We start from the raw sequence: 13,996 nt of genomic DNA, 5'->3' as shown, positions 1-13,996 counted from the left end.
TAGCTGTTTACATACCACCACAGACTGAGGCTGGCACTAAGACCGTATTGAATGAGCTGTATTCCGCAATAAACAAACAGGAAAACGCTCACCCAGAGGCAGTGTTCCTAGTAGCCGGGGACTTTAATGCAGAGAAACTTAAATCCGTCTTAACAAATTTCTATCAGCATGTAAAATGTGCAACCATAGGGAAAACAACTCTGGACCACCTATACTCCACACACAGATGCATACAAAGCCCCCCCCCCCCTCATTTGGCAAATCTGACCATAATTCTATTCTCCTGATTCCTGTTTACAAGCAAAATTAAAGCAGGAAGCACCAGTGACTCAATCAATAAGAAAGTGGTCAGAAGAAGCAGACGCTAAGCTACAGGACTGTTTTGCTAGCACAGATTGGAATATGTTCCGGGATTCCTCCCATGGGATTCAGGAGTACACCACATCAGTCATTGGCTTCATCAATAAGTGCATTGATGACGTCATCCCCCAATGACCGTACGTACATACCCCAACCAGAAGCCATGAATTACAGGCAACATCCGCACTGAGCTAAAGGCTAGAGCTGCCGCTTTCAAGGAGTGGGACTCTAACACGGAAGCTTATAAGAAATCCCACTATGCCCTCCGACGAACCATCAAACAGGCAAAGTGTCAATACAGGACTAAGATCGAATCGTACTACAAAGGCTCTTACGCTCATCGGATGTGGCAGGGCTTGCAAACCATTACAGACTACAAAGGGAAGCACAGCCGAGAGCTGCCCCTTGACACAAGCCTACAAGACGAGATAAACTACGGCAAATAACACTGAAACATGCATGAGAGCACAAGCTGTTCCGGAGACTATGCTATCACACCCTACACAGCTTATGTCAGTAAGACCATTGAACAGGTCAACATTCACAAGGCCACAGGGCCAGACATATTACCAGGATGTGTACTGCGAGCATGCGCTGACCAACCAGCAAGTGTCTACACTGATATTTTCAACCTCTTCCTGTGCGAATCTATAATACCAATATGTTTTAAGCAGTCCAGCATAGTCTCTGTGCCCAAATACACTAAGGTAACCTGCCTAAATTACTACCCGAAGCACTCACGTCTGTAGCCATGAAGTGCTTTGAAAGGCTGGTCACGGCTCACATCAGCACCATTATCCCAGAAACCCTAGACCCACTCCAATTTAAATACCGCCCTAACAGATCCACAGATGATGCAATCTCTATTGCACTCCACACTGCCCTTTCCCACCTGGACAAAAGGAACACCTATGTGAGAATGCTATTTATTGACTACAGCTCAGCGTTCATCATGCCCTCAAAGCTCATCAATAAACTAAGGAACCTGGGACTAAACACCCCCCTCTGCAACTGGATCCTGAACTTCCTGACGGGCCGCCGCCATGTTATAAGCATATGTAACAACACTTCCGCCACGCTGATCCTCAACACAGGGGCCCCTAAGGGATGTGTGCTCTGTCCCCTCCTGTACTCCCTGTTCACTCATGACTGCACAGCCAGGCACAACTCCTACACCATCATTAAATTTGCCGATGACACAACAGTGGCAGGTAGGCCTGATCAACGACGATACAGCCTATAGGGTGGTCAGAGACCTGGCCGTGTGGCGCCAGGACAACAACCACTTCCTCAATGTGAACAAGACTAAGAAGATGATTGTGGACTACAGGAACAAGAGGACCGAGTACGCCCCCATTCTCATCGACGGAGCCCACAAACTAACATGGTCCAAGCACACCAAGACAGTTGTGAAAAGAGCACGACAAAACGTATTTCCCCTCAAGAGACTGAAAAGATTTGGCATGGGTCCTCAGATCCTCAAAAGGTTCTACAGCTGCACAATCGATTGCACCCCACTGGTTGCATCACTGCCTGGCATGGCAACTGCTCGGCCTCTGACCACAAGGCACTACAGAGGGTAGTGAACGACCCAGTACATCCCTGGGGCCAAGCTTCCTGCCATCCAGGACCTCTATACCAGGCTGTGTCAGAGGAAAGCCCTAAAAATTGTCAAAGACTCCAGCCACCCTCGTCATAGACTGTTCTCCCTGCTACCGCACGGCAAGCGGCTTCTAAACAGCTTCTACCACCAAGCCATAAGACTCCTAAACGTCTAATGAAATGGCTACCCAGACTATTTGCATTGCCCCCCCACCTTTTTACACCGCTGCTACTCTCTGTTGTTATCATCTATGCATAGTGACTTTAACTCTACCTACATGTACATATTACCTCAACTAACTCGTACCCTCAAATGTTTCAACTGTATAACCCCACCAGAAACCAAACATAAGCTTGTATAAGGCCACTGTTTGTAAACAAATACAATATGGCTGAGGAGTAGGGTCGATCCAAGCGTTCTGACCTCACAACGACAGTAAAGCACCCAAGCTAACTGGCTAATGTTGGATAGCTTGCTAAACACAAATGAGATAAAACCTTACTCTTACCATTTTACTTGCCCTAGCAGAGCTATTTAGGCTGTTTTCATGTTATCCAAAGCGTTGGTGACTAAATTGTGCTGCTGGCAACAATTTAATTTGAGCTTTTTTGCCAACGTTTACTGACACCGGCCATATTCAACAGGTGTTGAGCGCTCTGGTACACTCAGACAAGAGTGCTCTGAAATCGGAGTAGAGCGCCAGAGCAAATTTACGAACGCACCCAAATTAACAATGTCCATTGAGAACGCACATGACCCCTTGGCCAAGAATGACGTGAATAATCAAGTCAATAAACGTTGGGTAGTTAGTTAGATAGAATATAGTTAATATACTGACAAGTTTGTTGTATAAGTAGCCAACTAACGTTAGGTAGCTACAGTTGAAGTCGGAAGTTTACATGCACCTTTTACACCTTTGGTGTAGGTGTTTACATACACCTACACCAAATACATTCAAACTCAGTTTCACAATTCCTGACATTTAATCCTAGAAAAAATTGTGTCTTAGGTCAGTTAGGATCACCATTTTATTTTAAGAATGAAATGTCAGAATAATAGTAGAGATAATTATATGATTTCTTTCTTTCATCACATTCCCAGTGGGTCAGAATCAATTAGATTTGGTAGTATTGCCTTTAAATTGTTTAACTTGGGTCGAACGTTTTGGGAAGCCTTCCACAATAAGTTGGGTGAATTTTGGCCCATTCCTCCTGACAAAGCTGGTGTAACTGAGTCAGTTTTGTAGGCCTCCTTGTCCGCACACGCTTTTCAGTTCTGCCCACAATTTTCTATAGGTGTGAGGTCAGGGCTTTGTGATGGCCAATCCAATACCTTGACTTTGTTGTCCTTAAACCATTTTGCCACAACTTTGGAAGTATGCTTGGGGTCATTGTCCATTTGCAAGACCCATTTGCGACCAAGCTTTAAACTTCCTGACTGATGTCTTGAAATGTTGCTTCAATATGTCCACATAATTGTCCCTCCTCATGATGGCATCTATTTTTTTTTTTAAATGCACCAGTCCCTCCTGCAGCAAAGTACCCCCACAACATGATGCCACCCGCGTTCTTCACGGCTTGCAAGCCTCCCCTTTTTCCTCCAAACATAACAATGGTCATTATGGCCAAACAGTTCTATTTTTGTTTCATCAGACCAGATGACATTTCTCCAAAAGTACAATCCTTGTCCCCAAGTGCAGTTGCAAACCGTAGTCTGGCTTTTTTTATGGCAGTTTTGGAGAAGTGGCTTCTTCCTTGCTGAGCGGCCTTTCAGGTTATGTTGATATAGGACTCATTTTACTGTGGATATAGATACTTTTGTACCTGTTTCCTCCAGCATCTTCACAAGGTCCTTTGCTGTTGTTCTGGGATTGATATGCACCAAAGTATGTTTATCTCTAGGAGACAGAACGTGTCTCCTTCCTGAGCGGTATGAGGTCTGCGTGGTCCCATGGTGTTTATACTTGCGTACTATTGTATGTACAGATGAACGTGGTACCTTCAGGCATTTGGAAATCTTGGCTGATTTCTTTTGATTTTCCCATGATGTCATGCAAAGAGGCACTGAGTTTGAAGGTAGGCCTTGAAATACATCCACAGGTACACCTCCAATTGACTCAAATGATGTCAATTAGTCTATCAGAAGCTTCTAAAGCCATGACACCATTTTCGGGAATTTTCCAAGGTGTTTACAGGCACAGTCAACTTAGTGTATGTAAACTTCTGACCCACTAGAATTGTGATACGGTGAATTATAAGTGAAACCATCTGTAAAACAATTGTTGGAAAGATTACTTCTGTCATGCACAAAGTAGATGTCCTAACCGACTTGCTAAAACTGTAGTTTGTTAACAAGAAATTTGTGGAGTGGTTGAAAAACAAGTTTTAATGACTCCAACCTAAGTGTATGTAAACTTCCGACTTCAACTGTATCTCAGCAAAAAGAGGGGAGAGGGAAACATCTTGACTCTGTTCAGCAATCTGCTGCTTCCTAGAAACATCTTTACTCTGTAGCTGTACATACTGCTGTAAAGTTATTACTTTATTACATAGCTCAACATTTTCTTAACATTTGTCATAATTAGTTAAAGCAGCTCATTTGTATGCGCTCTCTCGTCGGTCTTCGGCTGCATTTCCCCCCCCCCATTTTCTTCAAATCTGAAAATAGTTGAAGCCACGCCCATTTCCTGAAGAATTGCATTTTGGGCCCTAAAAGAACAGAAATAGTGTCCTCTGCATGTATACTTCGTATTTTGACGAATGTAGTAGAACATCCGGGAGCTTTGGGCATACTAACTGTATCCATATACTATGACAAATAAGCATACTACATATTCAATTCACATGACAAATAGTACAGTTAGTATGAGTATTCAAACACAGCTCAGGTCTCTGGGCTGCCATTTTGTTTATGTTTAAAAACTAGGTTGCCCCTTTAAAAAAGCGACACAATCAATCAAAAAATCTGCAGTTCAAACAAAAACAAAGCAGTCATTCCACCACTGTTTTGGTAATAAAATTATGGATGGGGCTCAGGGGCGAAAATCTGATATCAACTTTGGAGGGGACAATTACATGACATTTTCTCAAGAGCAATTCCTGAGGGGGACACCAAAAGTAGTGCTGTAACACATAGCCTACGTTGTAATATGTTAAATGTATATTGAGGAACCATAATCACTACTACTGGATAATTGATAGGTACAGTAGTTAACTGAAGGGTTGTCCCAACATGTTCAAATGTTTAAATCATTATAATACTAATAATAATAATAGTTATAGCAGTGTTCCTTATCAGTCCAGTATGTATGCAGGTATTTGTACTTATAACCAGCAATACCAAGAAAGGCCAGTAGGTGGCAATGGTACTGTACACTGTATGGGTGCAGTTTTCGTAAATACAATGAACATGGTGTGATCTCGTCTAAAATAATCTCCATTGAGAACCATCACAAAGTTGATCTCCACTGGCCTGAGTCTACTACAATAGTTTTACAAGAACAAAAAGATACAAATAAGTACAGTTCTAAAAGTAAAATAACTACTTCAATGAATAACCCAAATAAATCAACCAAAATATCCTTCAGTCAGTGTCTCAACTCTTCAAACAGCAGCTATGGACAAGTATGTCACACAAAGTATGCTATTTTAAATAAAATAACATTAAATAATTAGTAAGTGTACGGTCATGTACTAAAAACTGAAAACGACTAAACAAAAGAACAAATAACATACTATACACCAGGGGTTCTCAAACAGGGGTCCATGGACCCCTAGGGGACCCTGGTGTAATTGAAAGGGGGCCGTGAAATAAAAAAGTGTAATGAACGTATTCAGTACCACAAGGTTTCCAGTAAGTTTACATATAATATAGAGGGGGTGGAGGTCCCTGAGGACCACTCAAAACCTTGCCTCAAAATATGCAGGGGTTCCAGTACCCACAAAAAAGTTGAGAACCACTGCTATACACACTACTGAACAAAATAACTGAACATATGTTTGTGGGTTTCAATGGATCCAACAAATTGCTGGCAGATATTTTCCCTCTTGAGACTGTCCAGCCTGTCTTTATGTACATTACAGACAATTACGCCGTTCAGTCTCTCTTGGCCCATGCTAGCCCGTAGCCAAGTCTTTAACCTGCGGAGTGCACTAAAACTCCTCTCAGCCTCACATGAAGCCACTGGCACCACAAACAAAATTCTGATCAGCACCTCAACTTGGTCAAACAACCCCCGCACCTCCACTGGAAGCCTCCTGAGGATCTCTGCTGCCTCTCCACTGCTGCTACAGGGGTATTTGTTGTGAAAGAGAGGGATCTGCACTGAAAGAGAATCTATGTTCAGCTCTGGGTACTGATCTAGAGACTCATCCAACTCCCCCGTGAGAAGCGCTCTTTCCAACTTTTGCAGGACGTTTAGACTGTCCTGGTCAAAACGGTCGCCAAACTGAACCTCCACACCATCCAACACTTAAAAAAATTCTGCCCTATAGTGATCCACTGCTTTGCCAGCAAATCGTCTTGAGTGCGTCTCAATGGATTCAATAGAGTCAATCAATGTTGTTGCTTTCTCATACAGTCAAAGGTAGCTTTCGTCATTTCTCTTGCCCCTAAGAGATGACCGCACACACTCGACTGCAGCCTGCATACCAGAGACAGTCTGAGTTTTCTTCTGCAGTGAAATGTTTAGACATTCAAGCTCTCCAAGAACAGCAGAGGCAAGTGTGAGGCCCAACACAGTCTTGCCTTTGCTGAAGTGCTCGAACAAGCCACTGGCAGTTGAAGCTGTCTTGGATGCAGTTTTTGCCATCTCCTCTAGGCTGCTTAGTACCCGCTCATACTGCCATAGCACAGCTCTAATAGCAGTATTCTGCACAGTCCACCTTGTTGGACATAGGGGTTTCAGGGTGGTCAGATTTGTATCTTTGGATGTGACAATTGATTCAAACATGCTCTTAAACTTTCCTGACTGGCCATAGAGGACACCTAACTGATGGACCCAAGAAAGGAAATCCCAGATCAGTGGGGAGGCTGAGCAGCCAGCCTGTGTAATCAGATTTACTGTGTGCTCCACAATGTACATAGAGGGCTAATGGCTGCTGCCTCCTCACAATTGCCTGTGCACCTGTGTATTTTCCTGCCATGTTTGAGGCACCATCGTAACTCTGCCCACGTCAGCCAGACATGGGCAAATTGAGCCTCAACAACACATCAGTTGCCACTTCCGCAATGCCCTCGCCTGTTGTCTCCGACACCCTGTACAGCCCAATAAACTCCTCGTGAGGGACAAGGTCATGGTCAACATAACGCAGACAGACAATCTCCTGTTCAGCACCAGAGACATCTTGAGTACCATCAACAATTAATGAAAATTGTACAATCGGAAGAGACCTAATCTCAGCTGCAATGGCTCGAATGACTGTATTGGCCATGATGTTCAGAATTTCATTCCGTGCTTTGGGGCCTTTGTACATTGTGGTACGCTCTGTTAACCACTTCAGTAAAATGGGATCATCCTCTTCTGCCCTAAGTTTCAAAAGCTGGTATAAATTCCCACTGTCATCTGTGTGGCCTCTAAAGGCTTGTCCCTGTCTTACTACATGCCGCACCGAACTAACAATTTTCATCAAGCAATGCCTTGCGTCCTCCTGCTGTTTACCCCACGCGCTGGATAACTGGACACTGATTGGATTTAGCTGGTGTGGTGTTACAGTTACAAAGTGGCGGTGGGTTTGGCAGTTTTGATGTGCTGTGAATTTTTCAATGGCTTTTCTTCAGCTCCTAAACCTTGCACTAATGAAGGCAGCATCTGATCTTTGGCCAAAGGATGGCTGGCTTGAAAACCCTTGGCTACAGTGAAAACACAACACTCCTTTTAGTGATGGATTATAATGTAGCCAGGGGAAATCGCGAAACCATCTCTCTTGAAACGTCAACACTCTGTTGACAAGAGTTTGCGGTTCTATAAATTGTGGGTGTGGCTGATATAGTTTTGTGCCATCACTGAGGTAACTGGACAATGCTGTGCCACTGTCCCCTATACTGGTGCTGCTGGCAACAAGGGTGACACCTGGTCCTGCCGTGGCTGTGACATGGTTCTCTGAAGTCTCTCTCCCTGGCTCTTTCCCTTTCACCACCCTCAATGACTCACAGTCTGTCTCCTAGAAAATAAATAAGGTGTTTGCCGTACTCGTAACTACCGGTACCTAAAACTACACAATTAATCACAACAGCAATACCATTGCCTTAAACAAATCTTAGTTCAGTCACCAGTTTAAGTTGAGAGTGGGGGTATCCATGGCATTTTCCAATTATGTCCCTATTTACTACAAAAAAATGGGGAACCTTTCATAATGTTGCCAAACAAAGACTCAACAAACTTACCTGAGACTCCCTGTCTCTGCCAGTCTGTCCCTGCATATCTGTCCCCAACTCTGTCTGTGTGCAATCTGTTGCCTGCTCTGCCTAATGACATCATTGTGAAACATTTCCATTAGCATTTCACTTCTTTCTTATGAACATTTTATCAACTAGTCTTTGAGATATTAGGCTACTAAGGTTCTTACTTTGCGTTTTGGTGTACTGAAAAATACTCTGATGTCCGTCTTTTTTCTGCCATTTTTCTACCTGGCTGGCTGGCTACACACACACACATAGTGTGTGTAGGTTATTTACAGTAGGAGATGGGCTTCTATCATCTTATCTTCTATCATTCTATATGTGCTTCGATCTAAAAGGTAGCTAGCAAATGTGAAACGGATTGAAGTGACAAGAGTTGACAGCTGTATGAGTTCAACATTTACACAACATATGCTGCAACCTTTCGTAATTTTAATATAGTTTGTTTCATATTGGCTGGCTTCCAACAATAGCTGAATTTGCAAAGCTAGCGAACACCAATTCCGTTTCTGTGGTGTTTGCTATAATATTTGCTACCTGGTTAAATAAAGGTGAAATAAAATAAGAAATTCACTAGCGACAATTTAGCTTTTGCAATGAGACCATTAAATATATTTAAGACAATGGTAGAAGAGAGTGTAGTTCTGTTCAGTTTGGACTTCAGTTTATCGCTAACCTTATCACAGGGATTTTGAAGCACTCCAGCTGCATGCTAATCTTGGAATAAACTGACCATAGCAAAGATTCCATCTTTGACGACGCCACATAAATGGAATAGGTACAAGCTAGCTTGATGGTTAACGTTTGCTTTACTTTGCGTGCTTGCTCGGGCAAATTCAGCTAGTGTGTGTGTGTGTGAATCCTGCCAACATAAAAAAAAAACATTACTATGGCCGATTGATGAGATAAACCTCACGTCAGTTATGTGCATTGAGTGCCTTTCACACAGTAGATAAGAACCCTCTTTTACCTTGCCAGCTAAGGAACTGGCAGTGGATCAAACCATTGTGAGGAAAAGGGCGGGGGTCGCAATCTTTTGAAACTTAAAAACGCGCTATTAAGTGTCTATAATCAGCATAAGTGCTTTCATTGCGTATTATTAATATTATTAAAATTACATAGTTATGTTTACAGTGATATATTGGGGGGGCAAATCATATTTTTCCCAGGATGGGGGGGGGGGGGGGGGGGGTCGTGTCCCCCCGTCCCCCCTGGGATTTCCCCCTATGGGGCTGGAGAAATGTAACTGGTCTCAAATTCATAGACAGCCATATGGATGCAAGGACTGACCATCCATGATATGAACATTATAGTTTTAACCATGTTGAGGCTATACAGTGTTGATTTACATTGTTTCTGAACATTGGAGTAAAAACAAGCTTATTTGGGGTTCTGATGGGGTACAACAGTTGAACTGAGCTCATGAGGCGTATGTTATAGTCTTCAAGAATCAATGGCTATAAATAAATAATAAAACGTTTAAATATTGATGTAGCAATTGCACATTTCCTCTTTAACACCTAACATCAGTTCAACAACTGCAGAGTTTGTGCCTCTGTTTTTAAGTACTTACTAGTGTTAACCAGGGCCCGTTCATCGTTCGAACCATTGGATGCCTTAAGATGCCTTTGGGAAACCGGGCCCAGATATCCAGTTTCCTCCTCTTCTTCCTTCTTCGATGTAACAGTCGTCTCCCCTTCCTCTTTCACTCCAAAATCTGTATCCTCCTCTTGTTTCACTGAAACATCCTCCTCCTCTTTCACTCTGAGCGCGTTTTCTTCTTCTTTCACTGAAACGTCTTTCTCTTCTTCTTTCACGGTAACAGCCTCACCATCTACTTGTTTTTGTATTGAAACAGCCTCCTCTTCCTCTTTCACGAGAGTTTCTTTCTCCGTCCAGCAGAACGCCTCTTCTTTAGCAGGAGGAGAGTAGCTTAGTGAACTCATGGTCGGGAATGTTAGCTAGCTAGGCTAATGTTAACTTAACCAGTCCGCTAGCTGACTAATAACAATAACGTAAATATGAAATTAAATCGGATAACAAACTAGATGACAGACGTGGGTTTAAAACACAGTGGCTAATATACACTAAAGCGTCTAAAGAGCTTTATTGGTTCAGCTATTTTGGCTAGCAAGCTACGGAGGTGGCTGACTAAGTGTTGCTGCTGGTGATAGAAGCGTTCCGTCCACTAGATTATACGTCACACTAACAGCATTGCCTTAAAGTCGCGATGAACGGGCTGACTGGAGTGGTTAACGCAGTTGAGAAAAATATATATTTAATTTTCAGACGAAAAGTTAAAGGGTAGGAATCATTGACGCCGCTAGGCCTAAAATATTCATTAGCCCCCCTAAATAAATCAATATCAGTATATATTTTTCTGTGATTTCTTTTTTTCGTCAACCGTTCCATCGCATCTTAGTTAATGTAGAGACAAACGATTATGCATTTTTTTATCATAAAGTTAATTTACGAAAATCGCGATTTAGCAAGCAAGCTGACTAGCTAACATTAACCAGCTAGCTGGCTAGCTTTATGGGTGTTGTGCCTTGAGTATGAAATTGTACTTCTGGTTGTTTTAGGGACTCCTGAAACAACCAGCAAACCAAGCTGTCGTTTTGTGAAACAGTGGATGTATAGAATCTAGCTAGCTGAAGAATTTACTGCAATATGAATGTACAATTGTGTAAGCGTGCCATGCTGATATTTGCCATGCAGATAAATGAAATAACGTAGCTAGCTATGTTCTTGCTTATTGTGCAGTGGATGATTAAAATCCCTGTATGCCTATGGATGTGTAGCTAGCTATCTAGCAGACCTGTGTATGAACCCAAACGTTTGGTATACATATTAGTTCAGAACCTAGCTATGAACCTCAGCTATCATAGCCAGTTGTATCAACTTCAAAACAGCCTAAATGACATTAATGAAGCCTATGGATTGAGTAGAATATAATATCATGTTGTACCAAGGATGCAAGTCGTATATACATGTAGTTATTACCATGCATGAGATCACCACATTGTAGCCTGTACATAAATTGATATATTCACTGATCATGTACTCTACCCTGGCAAATAAAGGTGCAGTTTAGGTATGAATGTCTTTGAGATTGTTTGTCAGTCATATCCAATACCAGGAGTATCAAATTCCAGTATTTGAATGACGCTGTGTCTTCATGTATGTATTACAATTATACACTTCAACAATGTTTACCAATCTTGGTCCTGGGACATCAATGGTTTCACATTGTAACTAATAGACTAGAAACAGGATTTAACTAGTTAATTCATATATACAGAAATATAATGTTAAAAACAGAACACTACACTTCCTATGCATCATGTAAATACTCTAACACTGGTTCATCTCAACATCTATTGCCCTTCATCTGCATTGATCCGGTAAACATAGGATAGGTGGAGTATTTCATCAAATTACACTTCATTTCAACCAGTAGAGAATGTGAAACGCTTTATTGAAAAGCTCATTATCCAAGTGTTATAAATACAAGTTCAACCTGTACTTCAATGCACATCTGTTGTACATTATAAAAACAGAGGAAGAAAGAGGAGGTGGCGGGAGAGGTTTATAAGACAGAAAGGGAAAGAGGTAAGCACATAGGAGCAGGGAAGGCAGCACATGATTATTGTGGTCCCATGTGGCTCAGTTGGTAGAGCATGGCGCTTGCAACGCCAGGGTTGTGGGTTCAATTCCCATGGGGGGACCAGGGTTCAATTCCCACGGGGGGACCAGGATGAATATGTATGAACTTCCCAATTTGTAAGTCACTCTGGATAAGAGTGTCTGCTAAATGACTTAAATGTAATGAATTACAGTGCTACCTGAATATTCTCTCAGTTCATCACAATTACATAATAGTGTCTCTCGTTGGCCCAAAGGTCATCTTAAAAGCAGGTGAGGTGGCGATGATGGGACTGGGGGTTGGCATCCTCTCACATCAAAACATATCTGCAGATGAGAGATAGCATGTTTAAGCCTTGTGTTTTTATTCTAACATTGTTAGTCATCAATCAGGAGCTGAAAAGCAAAACTGACCTTGGATCATTAACTCTGGGACAACTGCATCTATCTCTATTTCAATGTAAAGCACCTCTTAAATAATACTTCCTGTATAATATAAACTGACCTGGGATCATTAACTCTGGGACTACTGCATCTATCTGTATTTCAATGTAAAGCATCTCTTTAATAATACTTCCTGTTGACCTGACCAAGTGACCTCTCACCTCTGATCATGCTGTGCCCTCTATGTAGCCAGTTCAGATGCAGGAGGGTTTCACCGACACAGCTGATATAACCTAGAGGATTTAGGGAGAAGGGGAGAGAGGGATGAAGGGAAGGAGAGAGACTGTTATTGAGAAAATAAGGTAGTTAAAGCGACAGTGTTCAACAGGAATCTGTGTGTGGCCTCACCTGGTGTCCACATCACACTAAGTGGCTGCAGAGTACTTCATGCTGAAAAACATGAACGGACACACAAGGACAAACAACATAGCGTAGTTATAGAAATAATTAAGTGTCTTACTATTCTCCATGGTTGGCCCTCTTGCCTATTCGTTGAAGGTGGAAGGAGCCACAGTTATACACCTGAGCCTGCTTACTGCACAACACAATCCATCAATCAGATTGATACAGGAGTGTGTAGGTGTGGGTTATAGGGTGTCTAATTGTTCTACATTTTTTCAATATGGGTGATTTAAAATAGCCTGTTTTGTTTTTGCACAGACATCACACCCGTACCTAAACAGCACCCTCACCTGAGAAGTAGAAATCAAAGGGAGAGAAACTGAGAATTGAATAACTGCAGTTGACATAGCTCAGTAAATGGAAGAATACTCTTATTGCAATGAGAATGGCTCTTAAAAGAGCCTTTGGTTGTGCATAGTGTAGTCTATGGTGTTGCCAGGGAACAGCACCCTCTTTGAAGAAGTAGGAGGTGAAGATCTCCTGCACACAGATTGCCTCTATTGCTGCGTTGTTGACCCCATCCTTGAAACATCCCGCAGAGCAGCAGACTCCTCCTCTGGGACACGGCGGTGAGCTGCAGATCCCCTCCTGATCCTCGTGTCCATCCTCATGAAGTTACGCAGGACACAGGTAGCCTTCACACACACCTGAATTCCTCCAGGAGGCAGTCCCAGATGACCCTGGTCACCCAACCTTGCAGTGCCCTACACATTAACTGCAGGAAATCGTTTTGAAGGAATCTCCAGTTACAAGGTATCTGTAGGAATATGGAAGACAATGCAATTATTAGACTTTTACATCACCAGGTCATTGTGGATTACTAAAGTATAATATCCCTGATAACAAATCATGATAACATTGGATTGCTAGATGCATGGGCACACATATGTACATGTGTAGCATGTGACAGTAACAGGATCATATCAAGGATGACATCACAAATGAATACATAAATACCACTTGAAGCTTGATGATGAGTTGATCATTTGAATCAGCTGTGCAGTGCTGAGGCAAAAACATCAATGTGCCCCTCATAGTCGCCAGGACTGAGAACCACTGCTCCTCATTGGGACCTCTTCATATGTAGACTGGCTTTCATAGCGCTCTTTATCTGAAGACAGAAAACCTCACAAGAAACAGACT

At 42.4% G+C, this 13,996-nt stretch overlaps 1 protein-coding gene across 3 annotated transcripts in view; it reads right to left on the bottom strand.

Moving 5' to 3' along the window:
- LOC129821449 (zinc finger protein ZFP2-like) overlaps nucleotides 1-10,623 on the bottom strand; it is a 32,940-nt gene extending 22,317 nt beyond the window's left edge. Inside the window, exon 1 of one of the 3 annotated variants that reach the window (XM_055879124.1) lies at nucleotides 9,936-10,623. In XM_055879124.1, the coding sequence (XP_055735099.1) occupies nucleotides 9,936-10,308 (373 nt within the window). In that variant the 5' untranslated portion in view covers nucleotides 10,309-10,623. The remainder of the gene's footprint in view (nucleotides 1-9,935) is intronic. The other 2 variants (XM_055879126.1, XM_055879125.1) reach the window with 2 other exon arrangements.
- Between the last annotated feature and the right edge of the window lie 3,373 nt (nucleotides 10,624-13,996).

Source organism: Salvelinus fontinalis, chromosome 23 (genome assembly GCF_029448725.1).
Source record: "Salvelinus fontinalis isolate EN_2023a chromosome 23, ASM2944872v1, whole genome shotgun sequence".
NCBI lineage: Eukaryota > Metazoa > Chordata > Actinopteri > Salmoniformes > Salmonidae > Salvelinus > Salvelinus fontinalis.
Note: the sequence above shows the minus strand (reverse complement) of the source record. Positions and strands in the feature narration are given on the sequence as shown.